This window comes from Lynx rufus, unplaced genomic scaffold (genome assembly GCF_022079265.1).
Source record: "Lynx rufus isolate CCGP_SWC_20201006 ecotype Redwood Valley unplaced genomic scaffold, mLynRuf1.p SCAF_19, whole genome shotgun sequence".
In the NCBI taxonomy this organism is placed as follows: Eukaryota; Metazoa; Chordata; class Mammalia; order Carnivora; family Felidae; genus Lynx; species Lynx rufus.
Window position 1 is genome coordinate 26,892,656 of NW_025814833.1, and position 14,354 is coordinate 26,907,009.

At 39.7% G+C, this 14,354-nt stretch overlaps 1 protein-coding gene across 4 annotated transcripts in view; it reads right to left on the reverse strand.

Moving 5' to 3' along the window:
- GPC3 (glypican 3) overlaps positions 1-14,354 on the reverse strand; it is a 424,445-nt gene that overhangs the window by 171,480 nt on the left and 238,611 nt on the right. The window contains exon 5 of one of the 4 annotated variants that reach the window (XM_047082086.1): positions 8,146-8,178. The exons of the other annotated variants lie outside the window; for them this stretch is intronic. Within the exon in view, the coding sequence (XP_046938042.1) occupies positions 8,146-8,178 (33 nt within the window). The remainder of the gene's footprint in view (positions 1-8,145; positions 8,179-14,354) is intronic. 4 annotated transcript variants of the gene reach the window in all.

Consider the following 14,354-nt stretch of genomic DNA (forward strand, 5'->3'; position numbering starts at 1 on the left):
AGAGGAGAAGGAAAGGGAGAAAGGGGAAGAGGAGGAGGAGGAGGAGGAGGAGGAGGAGGAGGAGGAGGAGGAGGAGATAGAGGAACAGGAGAATGTACACAGGAAACCCAGTTCCCTTCTGGGATATACAGTAGTAGTGGGTTTTTTTTTTAAGTTTATTTATTTTGAGAGAGAAAGTATGCGAGGGGAGGTGGGGGGGGGGGGGAGGGGAGGGACAGGGAGAGAGGAGAGCGAATCCCAAGCGGGATCCACATCGACAGCGCAGAGCCTGATGAGGGGTTCGAACTCACAAACCCTGACATCACGACCTCAGCCAAAATCAAGAATCAGAGGTTTAACTGGCTGCCCCACCCAGGCGTCCTGAGGATATATTAGTTTTAAATGAGAGCCAGAAGTCATTACCTGAATCTCTACTGTTGCAATGAGTTTCCTATTCCTGCTAACTTGAAATCCACTGAGCCAGCCTAGTGGCCTCAGCATCGTGTCCAACCAGGCCATCTGGCTCAGTACTGCCTTTAGCACTGTTCTCTGAAAACAAAGACTGGCTATAGCTTGGCTTTTTAAGCTATGTACCCAATTTGAGACAATAAGTACATTTTACTCTGAAAGCTAGCAATTAGTTATTTTGTATGCAATTTATGAGTGAATATAGCCTGAGTCTTGAAAGGCAATATGCTGAGAAGCTGTACATTAGCTTTTCTACCAGTGACTTCACGAAGGCTTTTTTAAAAAATTACTACTCATAAAACTCAAGTAAAAAATTCTTAATGATGTTCAGGTCTCTTAATTAGTTCTACATTCCCCTAATAGGAGTCTAAAAGCAAGGACACAACTTTATAGAAAGCGGTTTCTTTAGAAACAGGATCAATTCCCCTCCCCACCAAACCTTTTTTTTTTTTTTTTTCTTTTCTGGAAATAATCCTCCCAGACTTACAAGCTCCTGTTTCCAAATGTTCCATAGACGCAGGTGGCTGTTCCAGTGTGGGAGGCCTGACCTCTCCAGCCACCATGTTGCCTTCTTGCTGCAGGAGTCAGCTATGGGGGTGGGGAGGGAGGCAGTGTAACAGTCCTTTCTTCCAGGGTTAGCACAAGGTCTCAGGATCTGGACGACCTGGTACTTCCAAAGACAGGGCTCTGGCCATAGGATGAGTTCTGGGAGTAACAAAGACCATCTTGCCTCCATTACCTACCCTTTAGTCTCCACCTGAACCCCAAGCTTCTGTGGTTCCTTGCCACCAGTCGTATATTTCCCACAAACCCTGCACTCGCCTCTTCCATGGTTGGAAGAGTCTTCATCCAGGCCGAAGTCCGTAGGACACTTTCCCTGATCTCTCCAGGCTAGGGTAGATACCTCCTTAATCTGTATCCTCCAAATGGCTATACATAGGTCATCTCTCTTTTGAGGACTGTATCCTTCACTAGACCATGAACTCTTTTGAGGACAGATAGTGGATTTTTTACATCTTTTTATTCATATCACATGATCCAGTGCAGAACATATCTAAAGTACTCAACAAATACTGAACGTATGGATGAAACTGACCTTGGTAATATTGGCTATTGCCACTGAATCGGGCAAGCATTTGCTCCTGGAAAGAAACCTTCTCAAATGAAGTCAGTTCTCTGAAATTAACCAGGTAACAAAAGAAGCTTCATGCACATTGTCAAACATTTAAGATATAATATTCAAATGTTCTTTTCTACCCATATTTTAAAGCATTAGTTTAATTAACACTGACACTTTGAAAGTCCTAGAAATAATCAGGATCATTAGTGTCAGCCTGACAAAGGTATGAAGAAAGTTTCTGCAATTTGGCCCAAACTGCTTTCACAAGATTGTCTGGAAATAAATAGCTCACTGTGAAATTTATGGCTCGCTTTATATATTAATCAACAGTACAGTGGTGCTCTAACAAGGTTAAAAGTGTTCTCTGATTTCCATTATAAAGATAATTTCAATCAAGCAGCCTAACAGTCTCACGGTGTAGGTCATTCTATAATTCAATTGTACTAATGCCTGTGGCATGCATGCAAACAAGAGAATAAAACAGGCTGAGACCAAACCTAGGGAAAAATGCTTTACAAAAAGAAAAAAACAATGATTTGCATCTTGCATTTTCAATGACCTTTGTGGTACTCATCTGCAAATGAAATAGAGTCATTCCTCATGGCCCAACAGATACCTTTTGTTCCCGCCCACCTATTTTATGTAAATTATATCCGTTGACCTTTAATTGGCTATAATGGGGGGCACATTTTGAGCAACACTTTCATATGGATTTGCTCGGATTTGCTCAAGAGGCTAAGCAGGAAAACTGAGTTTCTCTTCACTCTTTCTATAGAGAGGCATACTTCAGAGGTTTTCCTGGCCTCGATTACATATTTACATTTCATTCCTTCTGCATAAAGAACTTCTCAGGTAATTTGTAAAAACACAGATCCAAAAATATCTTCGCAAGAAATTTCATCCCCTATTTTATTTCTCTTCTTCACATAAAAATGCTTATAATACTCTGCGCATTGAAATCCAGACTAATTATGTACCTATTGTGATTTCTAGGAATCCTACAATCAAAAAGCAAAGAAAATCAAGGAGCATCTTAGATGCTAGTTTGAATCTTTTTAGGTAGAAGAAGATAGAATAATTCGAAAAGCAAACCTTAGAAGCATAGTCACTATGTCACATCAAAGAAATGGATGGTACAGCTAGAAGAATACGGGCCTGTTTGTCAGAAGCCATAGGCTTTTACCCTGGGTTGACATTAACTGGCTCACTGTCAGCAAATCCTTTGCCTCAAGTCATATGCTTGAGTGTTCTCATCTTCAAAGTGAGGAGACTAGACTAGGTCTTTGAGGGTCATTCCAAATGTAGCATTCTCTAAACGTAAAAGCGAAAAATTGTTTCAAAAAAACCTTTATATTACCTGAGGGACAAAGGTAAGAAGAAGGAGAGACCAAGAAAAGGGAGAACATTTTCCAGAATCAGAGATGGCGAAGCATCTCTTTGTTGGAAACAAAGGTCTAACCCAAGGTCAGTATTTCCTTAGGATGTTTCTTTTTTAATTTTTTTAATGTGTATTTATTTTTGAGAGAGAAAGCACAAGTAGGGGTGGGGCAGAGAGAGAGAGAGAGGGAGACAGAGAATCCAAAGCTGGCTCCACACTGTCAGTGCAAAGCCCGATGCGGGGCTCGAACCCATGAATCTGAGATCATAACCTAAGCCAAAGTCGGTCGCTCAACCGACTGAGCCACTCAGGCGCCCATTGTTTCCTTGGGATGTTATTAAGAACAGACCATCAAGGAGAGCTTGTGATTTGGAAGGATACTTCGTGTGGCACTGCTGACGGAGGAGAACTCCAACTGACAAAATGCCATGAGACCAAGCCCAAGAATGAAGTTCCAGGTTCTTACGGTCTTCTTTTACGGGCATGTGTGCATGTGCTAAGCCGGACTATTTGTCTATATTTCTACACTTAAGTGTTTCACTTTCCCCTTTAAGTTGATTTTTCATTTGGCCAATTAGCTAAACAGTACAAAGCAAACATCTTGAAGTATTTATGGATTTTTCCTTTGATCCCAGAACCTACAGATGTTACAACAGGCAGCCATGTTGCCTTTGCTTATTTTGCTGTGCTTCTAGCCCCCGCTATTCTCCCTTGCTGGCTTGTCTACCACATTCTACCAACTAAATCTCCCACATTCCGCCTCAAAAAGATGAAACAAGGAAGTGTCTGCCCTGTCTCTATGTTAACGTTTTCTAGCTTCTGGGCTGATACATTTGTTTCCTTTTTTATCCAGTAGCCTCTTCCATTCTGCAGGGTAAGGCTCCCCAAGTAGATGTCTTCCCTTGCTGCTTCTTGAGAGTTGTACATGACCCTGAAAGTTGCATTCAATGAGTGTTTCTTCCTCTTCTACTGTCACTTTGAAATCCAAGGCCAGGGCCCAGGAGAGTTGGCTGAGGTGGGTATGGGTTAGGGTTTCTGGCTAATACTGTAAACAAAAATCTGGATGCTAGAGGAAGGGAAGGGGAAACAGGCAGGTAATTTAGATCCACCCACAGAATCAGGACACAAGTTTTAGGGACCCAAAATAAGGATCTAGAAAACATGAGCTCAGAGACCGGATCCCAGAATCTGGGCAAGAAGAAAGGAACATCTGGGCAAAGGGTCTGAATGGCAGGCTGTGGAATCTGCAAAAAGAGAACTTAAATCCTAAGCCACTTACTGCCAAAGCCAGAGAGTAACAGGTGGAAAGAAATGTCGAGGAAATGGATGAGGGCAGACAGCGTGCATAGCCTTACGAGAAGTCGGAGGCCTCTATGAGTCCAGCTGGGCTGTCCCCAAATCTGAAGCCAACAGGGTAGGCACAGTATCGTCTAAGAAAATTTAAGAATTGGATGAGCAAGTGGTAACTCTTCCTTGAAAAAGCAAAGGTGAGGGGAAAATAAGCAATTTTCAAATGACACGAAACCTCGAATCATCCTTATGATGAGTCTAATCAGACAAAATGACAGAGGGAGAGATCGGGGCAGATGTGTCGATGGCTCCGCTCATCCCACCACCTCCTAATCTCTAGCCAGAAAAAGAAAAAACGCACTGTTCAGGAGGGAGAGGTCTCTGGAGGGCCTGAATCACCTCAACTGGCACCTGAAATGGCTCAAAGTCGTTCCGTCTCTGTAGCTTTCCCCTTATTTGGGCCTCTGGTTCAGTCCTCAGGAGGTACTCAACTCTGTCTGTTGGTATCAGGAGTTCACATGGCAAACTCTGAAAGAGCTTGTGAATTTCTACCCTGTATTTTCTACAGGTAGAAACAACTACTATTGCTAACTGAAATATTAACTAGTTCCCACAGGTTAATTTTTGATCGCCTGAAAATGTGCTCTGGACGGGCAGTTCCAGATCAGAAAGACCACACACACTTGGTTTCAGTTATTTCCTTTTGCTTGTGGGCACTTCTCAGCAGGGCAGCTAGAAAGGCTGTTAGTTACATTTGTAGAAAGTGGCTTTCCTGGAGAGGGACTGGCACTGTCAGTACTTCAAGGAGATTCAGATATGCTGATAACAGCAGTGCCCTACGAATTCTGTCCCAAAGGAGAGGTTGGAAAGGCAGCGTCCAGTCTGTATCACGTGGCCACTGAGCACATGAAATGTGACTAGCCCAAGCTGTGGTGAAAAACAGAATATAAGACATCCCATTAACAACTTAAAAAATATTGATCACATGCCAAAATGCTAATTTTTGAACATACTGGGTGAAATGAAAATGAGGATTTCATCTTTTCCCTCCTACTTGTAAATGTGGTTTCAAAAATGTTTTAATGACATCTGTGGCTTGAATTATATTGCCGTTGAACAGTTCTAGCCCGGACGTCACACGGGGATGTAACGTGGCCAAAAGAAAGTATAGAGTATACTGAATTGTATGGAGAGAGGAAAATTACGATTCCATGAAGACTGAGCAAAAGAGAAGTGGATGGCCGCAAAACAAGAATCAGGTGGAAGAACTGACAGTAAAGAACTATCCCAGACCCTAGGAAAATAAGCAGACAGTTATTTGGCCAGTAGAGTGGACAGGGCATTTGAGGAAAACCGAAGGAGTATTATTACATCTGTCTCTCATGGAAATTAAGTAGCATAGAACTGAAGTCGATTCTAGAACGACTCTGAAGCAAAGAACCCAAAAAGAGCGAATAAAAAATCTTTAAAGAAATTAAAATGTGACACTACAGAACAGTCACTTAATGTAAAAGAAAGCAGCAAAGGAAAACTAGAGGCACAAAAAGACATGAAATAGAGAGCAAAGCATAAAATGGCAGATGTAGTTTTTACCGTATCAGCACAGATCTTCCTCAACTCATGATGGGGTTACATCCTGATAAGCCTATCGTAAGGTGAAAATATATTAAGGCAAAAACGCCTTTGCGACACCTAACCTACCAAACATCACAGCTTAACCGAGCTTACCTTAAATGTGCCCAGAACACTTAACATGAGCCTACAGTTGGGCAATATCATCTAACACAGAGCCTATATGGCAATAAAGTGTTAACTATCTCATGTGGTTTATTGAATACTGAACTTAGAGTGAAAAACAGAACGTTTGTATGGTGAAAGAATGGTTACCAGTGTTTCAGTTATTTGCCCTCACGATCATGTGGCTGACTGGGAGCTCACTGCCACCACCCAGCCTCATAAGAGAGTATCACACATTGCTAACCCAAGAAAAGAGCGAAACTCAAAATTCGAAGTAAGGTTTCTACTAACTGCGTATCACTTTTGCACCATCATAAAGTTGAAAAATCGCTAAGTCTGGGGCGCCTGGGTGGCTCAGTCGGTTAAGCGGCCGACTTCGGCTCAGGTCATGATCTCGCAGTCCATGAGTTCGAGCCCCGCGTCGGGCTCTGTGCTGACAGCTCAGAGCCTGGATCCTGCTTCAGATTCTGTGTCTCCCTCTCTCTCTGACCCTCCCTCATTCATGCTCTGTCTCTCTCTGTCTCAAAAATAAATAAACATTAAAAAGAAAAATCGCTAAGTCAAACCATCATAAGTCAGACGCCATCTGTAATTAAATATAAATGGATTAGACACTCCAGTCAAAAGAGAGATTGTCAGGTTGGATAAAAAATATATGCAACTATATGCTATCTACAGGAGACATGTTTTATTTTTTTTAAAGTTTATTTATTTATTTTTTTAAATATGAAATTTATTGTCAAATTGGTTTCCATACAACACCCAGTGCTCATCCCAACAGGTGCCCTCCTCAATGCCCATCACCCACTTTTCCCTCCCTCCCACCCCCCATCAACCCTCAGTTTATTCTCAGTTTTTAAGAGTCTCTTATGGTTTACAGGAGACATATTTTAAATGTTTATTCGTTTTTGAGAGAGTGAGAGCACTAGTGAGGGAGCGGCAGAAAGAGAGGGAGACAGAGGATCTGAAGCGGGCCCCCAAGATGATAGCAGAGAGCCTGATGTGGGGCTCAAACCCGCAAGCCACAAGATCATGACCTGAGCCGAAGTCAGATGTTTAACAAACTGAGCCACCCAGACGTTCCCAGGAGACATATTTTAGATTCAAAGATACCACAGATTGAAAGTGAAAGAAGTGAAAAAGATATATCATGCAAATAGTAACCATAAGAAAGCCAAAGTACCTATATTAATATCAGAAAAAAATAAACATTAGATCAAAAATATTATTAGAGATAAAGAGGAACATTTTATACTGATAAAAGGATCAATTCATCAGAAAGATATAACATTTATAAACATATGCATCTAACAATAGAGCCCTAAAATACATGAAGCAAAAACTGACAGAACTGGAGGGAGGGATAAACAATTCAGCAATAATAGTTGGGGATTTCAATATCCCACTTTTAACAATGGATTAAAAAAACTAGACAGAACATCAACAAAGAAACAACAAGAAATTTGAACAACACTACAACCAAAAAGATCTAATAGACATCTATAGAATACGGCACCCTATGACAGCAAAACACACATTCTTCTCAACTGTACGTGGAACATTCTCCAGAACAGACCATATGCTAGGCTGTAAAACAAATGAATAAGGACTGAAATCATACCAAGTATGTTTTACAACTACTATAGAATGAAATAAGTAACCAATAACATAAAGAACTTTAGGAAATCTCTCTCTATATGTGGAAATTAAGCCACACGCTCTTAAATAATTATATACGTGGAAATTAAATAATACACTGATAAATTGTAGGCTCTAAGGCCCTAAGTATGAAAGGGTCAAATTAGAAATCACAAGGTATATGATAAAATTCTTTGATATTAATGAAAATGAAAATACACCAACACATATGGGATGCAGCTAAAGCAGCACATACAGGGAAATTTCTAGCTGTAAACAATTATTTTTTAAAAAAAAGAAAAAAGAAAGATCTCAAATCAACAGCCTAAACGGTCACTTTATACCACTGCAAAAAGAATATCACATTAAAAATAAACCAAAAAGAAAAAAAAAAAACAAGAAAAAGTAAGGAAATAATAAATTAGAACAGAAATTAGTGGAATCAAGAATAGAAAAACAATAAAGACAAGAAACAAAGTCAAAAGTTGGTTGCATGAAAAGATCTACAAGATTGATAACTTTTAGGCAGACTGACCAAGACATAAAAAAAACAGAGAGGGAGAGAAGACTCAAATTACTATAAGTAGGAATGAGAGGGGATATTACTACCAGCCTTATATAAATAAAAAGGGTTTTAAAGGAATACTAGAAAAAGTATATGCCAGCAAATTATATAACATAGATGCAGTGGACAAATTCCTAAAATGACAAAACTACCTTAACTGATTCAAAAAGAAACAGAAAATGTGAATGCCCTTAAAACAAATGAAGAGATTGATTTAGGAATTTAAATCTTCCCATAAAGAAAAGCCCGGGACCAGATGGCCTTACTGGCACATTCTACTCAACACTTAAAGAAGAATTAATAACATTCCTTATCTAAGTCTTCCAAAAAATAAAAGAGGAAGGAACACATCTTGACTAATTCTATGAGGCTAGTATTAACCCTGATACTAAAACCAAAGACTACAAGAAAACTACAGACCGATATCTCTTATGAAGATAAATACAAAAATTCTCAACAAAATACTAGCAAATGGAATTCAGCAACATATAAAAGGATCATACACTATGACCAAATGAGCTTTATCCTAGGAATACAACGGTATTTTAATATATGGTCATCAATATAATAATAATAATAACAATAGGAGTAATAATATAATAATATAATAATAATGAAGAACACATACAAAATTGCAGGGAGAAATAAACTAGATGCAGAAGAGGAATTTGATAAAATCCAACATACTTTGATAATGAAAATAATCAACAAACAAAGAATACAAGGGAACTTCCTCAACTGAATAAAGGGCATTTATGGAAAACTCACAGCTAATACTATATTTATTGGGGAAACTGAAGACTTTTCCTCTAAGATTAGGAAAAAGACAGAGATGTCCATTCTTGCCATTTCTGTTCTACATTGTACTGGAGGTTCAAGCCAGAGTAATGAGGCAAGAAGGATAGCAAGAGGAAGAAAAGTGAAAGAGAAAGAAGGAGAAAGAAAGAAAGAAAGAAAGAAAGAAAGAAAGAAAGAAAGAAAGAGAAAGAAAGAAAAAGAAAGAAAGAAAAAGAAAGAAAGAAAGAAAGAAAGAAAGAAAGAAAGAAAGAAAGAGAGAGAAAGAAAAGAGGAAAGGAGGAAGGGAGGAAAAGAAAAGAAATAGTAGGCATCCGATCAGAAAAGAAGAAATAAAACTGTATTTACAAATGAGATGATCCTGTGTATAGAGAATACCTAGGACTAAACAAAACAAAACTATTAAAGCCAATAAATTATTTCAGCAGTATTACCAGGTACAACATCAATATACAAAAATAAATTGTATTTGTATACTTGAGTAATGAACTACTCAAAAATTAAATTAAGAAAATTCCATTAACAATAACAAAACTATAATATTAGGGATAAAGTTAACAAAATAAGTACAAAGCTTGCATACTGAAAACTATAAAACAACCATGAACAAAATTAAAGAAGACCTAAATAAATGTAAAGATATCCCATGTTCATAGATCAGAAAACTTAATATTGTTAACATGGCAATATTCCCCCAAATGATCTACAGACTTAATGCAATCCTTATCAAAATCTCAGCTGAGTTCTTTGTAGAAATTGACAAGATGCCTGCGAAACTGAAATGGAATTGCAAGGGACTCCACATAGCCAAAACAATCTGGGAAATGATAAAGTAGGAAGACTCACACTTCACAGTTTTGTAACTTATTAGAAAGCAACAGTAATCAAAGCAGTGTGGCACTGGCGTAATGATACACATACAGATCAATGGAATAGAATTGAGAGTCCAGAAATAAATTCATACATTTATAGCCAATTCACTGTGTGTGTGTGTGTTTGTTTGTTTGTTTGTTTGTTTGCTTTGAGAGAAAGAGATAGAGCATGAGCAGAGGAGGGGCAGAGGGAGAGGGAGAGAGAGAATCCCAAGCAGGCTCCATACTGTTAGCACAGAGGCCGATGGGGGGCTCAAACCCACGAACCATGAGATCATGAACTGAACTGAAACCAAGAGCCAGCTGCTTAACTGACTGAGCCACCCAGGCACCCCTATGGCCAATTCATTTTTGACAAATATGCCAAGACCATTCAATGGGGAAAGGATACTACTGTTTACAAGAATATAGCTGGGACAACCGGGTAACCACAAGCAAAAGAATAAAGTTGCACACATATCTCACATCGAATATACAAAATTAACTCAATATTGATCACAGGCCTATATGGAAGAGCTAAATCTATAAAAATTCATAAAAGAAACCATAGGTGTAAATCTTCATGAGTTTGAATTAGTGGTTTCTTAGATATGCCATACACACAAAAAGACACAAACTGGACTTCATCAGAATCATAAACAGGTATGTTTTAAAGAACATTACTAGGAAAGTGAAAAGATATCCCCCCCTTCCCCGTGTGGAAAGAATTATTTGCAAATCACGTATCTGATAAAGGTCTAGTATTCAAAATAGATAAATAATTCTTATAATTCAACAATGAAATGACAAATAAACTAACTTAAAAATTAGGAAAGGATCTCAACAGACCTTTCACCAAAGATATACATATGACAAATAAGCACATGAAAATTACTCAACATCATTTGTCATTAGAGAAACACAAATAGAAACAGCGATGAGATACTACTTCAAACCCACTAGGATGGCAATAATTTAAAAAGATAATAGCAATTGCTGGGTGAGGATGTGTAGAAACTGGAGCCCTCACATATTGCTGGTGGGAAAGTAAAATGGTTCAGCTGCTTTGGAAAGCAGTTTGGCAATTCCTCAAAAGGTTAAACATCGAGTTACCATGTGACCCACAATTCTATTCCTAGGCATATTTCCAAGAGAAATGAAAACATATCCATTCACACAAAGAGTTGTGCATGAATGGTAATAGCAGTGCTATGAACAATAACCAAGAAATGGGAACAACTCAAATGTCCATCAACTGACAATGGATAAACAAAATGTGGTATATTCATACAATGCCGTATTATTCGGCCACAAAAAGGAAGTACTCATACATGCTATAACATGGACGGACCTTGAAAACATTACGTTAAGTGAAAAAGGTCAGACACAAAAAGCTATATATTGTATGATTTCATTTATATGAAATGTTCAGAATAGGCAAATCCATAGAGAGAAAGTAAATTAGTAGTTGCTAGAGGGAGGGGAACGGGGAATGGGAAGTGACAGCTAATTGGTATAAAGTTTCTTTTGGAATGCTAAAACTGTTCTAATATTGATTGTGGTGATGGTTGCACAACACCATGAATATACTAAAAACCATTGAATTGTACATTTTAAATGGGTAAATTGGTGAATGTCTTCTATGTGAATTCTATCTCAATAAAGCAGTTTTAAAAAAGAAGTAAGGAGGTGAAATTTACCACTAAGCCAATGGGAACAAAGATTTGGAGCTGAAATTAAATTGATTTAAAAATAAAAGATGCTCCAGACAAAAATGGAATATTGTTCAGCATTAGGAAAAAAATGAGCCATGAAACCATGAAAAGGCACGGAGGAATCTTTACAGGCCTATTACACAGTGAAAGAAGCTAATCCGAAAAGGCTGCGTATTGTACAATTCCAACGATTCCATCTTGGAAAAGACAAAACCATAAAGACAGTAAAAAGATCAGTGGTCACTAGAGGTTAGAGGGCAGGGACAGATGAACAGATAGACCACAGGATTTTTAGGGCAGTGAAACTACTCTGTATGATATTATAATGCCTCGCTATACATGTGTCAAACCAATAGAAAATACAACACCAAGAAGGATCTCTATCGTAAACCTCAGACTTTGGGTGATAATGATGTGTCAATGTAGGTTCGTTGACGTTAACACATGTATCACTCTGGTGCTGGATGTTGACACTACGGGAGGCTGGGGACAGGATTTCCATGGGAACTCTATACTTTCTGCTCAGTTTTGCTATGAACCTAAAAATGCTCTACAAATAGTCTATCATTTAAAAAGAGAAGGCAAGGGGCGCCTGGGTGGCTCAGTCGGTTGAGCAACAGACTCTTGGTTTCAGCTCAGGTCATGATCGCACAGTTTGTGAGTTTGAGCCCTGCCATCGGGCTCTGTGCTGATGGTGCAGAGCCTGCTTGGGATTCTTTCTCTCTCTACCCCTCTCTCTCTATAAATAAATAAATAAACAAACATTTTAAAAGCTTTTTATTTTTTCTACTTAAAAAAATTTTCTAATGTTTATTTATTTTTGACAGAGAGAGAGAGAGAGAGAGAGAGAGAGAGCGAGCGAGCATGAACAGGGGAGGGTCACAGAGAGGGAGACACAGAATCCGAAACAGGCTCCAGGCTCTGAGCTGTCAGCACGGAGCCCGACATGGGGCTCGAACTCACAGTGTGAGAGATCATGACCTGAGCCGAAGTCGGACGCTCAACTGACTGAGCCACCCAGGCGCCCCCATTTTAAAAACTTTTTAAAAGAGAAAGCAAAAAAATAATAAATGTCCTCTTTCTTATACTTCTGATTTTGTGGGATTCATGCTCTCTGTACTCTTGATGGCTCGTCATCATCCCAAGGATAAACCCCATTCCCCTTTAGCTTGATTTAAGAAGAGAATAAAGTGTCTACTCTATGCAAGACATTGTTTACTAGGGGATGAGGAAAGGAGAATGGTAGCCTCGCATACTAAAACTGATGTTTGATTTAAGAAAATGGCAAGGAAATCACAGTTGAGATATACTTTTCTGTATTTTTGTATTTTCTTAAGGAACCTCTACACCCAACGTGGGGCTCGAACTCACGACCCCGACATCAAGAGTCGCATGCTCTACCGACTGAGCCAGTCAGGTGCCCCTCCTCCCTGTGATTTTCTGCATTTTTTAAAATCTAGAATTTGTGACTTATTTGTATTGTGCTAGCTTGATTGGGGCAATGATTATATTTAAGTAAAAACTGCAGAGGACATGTACCTAGAAAAAAAATTTTTTTCAAATGGTCTGGTTCACTTCCCATCTTCCTTTTACTTCCCCAAACTCCCTTCACCTCCTCCCCTTTCCCTCCATCAAACGAAATAGAGTGATAGCCCCATCCCACGAATCAGAAAGGTAGCTGCCAATCAGCATAAAGGGGGAAAAGACTCTGAGTGGGCAAGATGGATAAGAACAGACAAGAAAATGTAGGGATTTCCTAGAAGGATATTCTCTAAAACAAGTGGATATCATTAAATTATCCCAAAGATATGTAGTAGAGATGTGTTCATTTTTTAAAGCTTATTTACTTTTGAGAGGGGGAGGGGCAGAGAGAGAGGGAGAGAGAGAATCCCAAGCAGGCTCCGAGATGTTAGCACAGAGTCCAATGCGGGGCTCGATCCCGTGAACCGTGAGATCACGAGCTGAGCGGAAATCAAGAGTCGGATGCTTAACCGACTGAGCCACCCAGGCGCCCCTAGATATCTGTTTAATCACTGAAATTTAATCATCATTTAACAGTGGTACCCAGCAAAAGCAATTTAGCATTATCCTACCCAATACACACTCAAAAACAAAGGAACCATAAACACAGCTTGAGTCTTTCCTCCCCTCGCAAGGATTTCAGCATAAACCCGAGCAAAAGAAGATGAATGCTAAAAATCCCCACCAGGAATCTAGATCTATCCCACTACCCTTTATTCACGAGGCAACTATGAAGTCCACTGTGAGCAGCTGGAAAACTTGGGTGTTCAACTTGTCCTGCCTGGCTGGGAATCAAGTCACCCGAACATCTCGGGGAACAGAGTGATCAGGCCTCTGGCCACACAGGCGGAGCAAATGTTCAAGGAGCCACCAAGCTCCGAATGCAAAGCCTAGTAGCAACTTCGAGTCTTTAGGCTGGATGTGGAGTACCTGGCTGAACAGCCTCACCCGAAACAGCCATCCCAACATTAGGCCAAGAATCCAGAAATTCTGCTGCAACCCAGCTGGTCTGGTTTCTTGAAAACAGCTTGCCGATAATTGTGTTGCCCGCCCCCGGCACAGGGTTTTTGCCACAGGAGCTTGGTACATATTTATCAGTGATGGTGCTGCTGCTAATGAGCGGACCCCGAAGATGGACGGCCCCGTGCGAGGGAAGACCTAGAAAGACAAGTCCACTTTGTCCGGCAGCATTTGAGATGGGTCACGTCACATGTGACATGCGACGGTGCTGTGGCACACGAGGCATTATTGCCAATTTTCATAGCAGTTCTAACAGGTTGGCATTTTTATCCCCAGT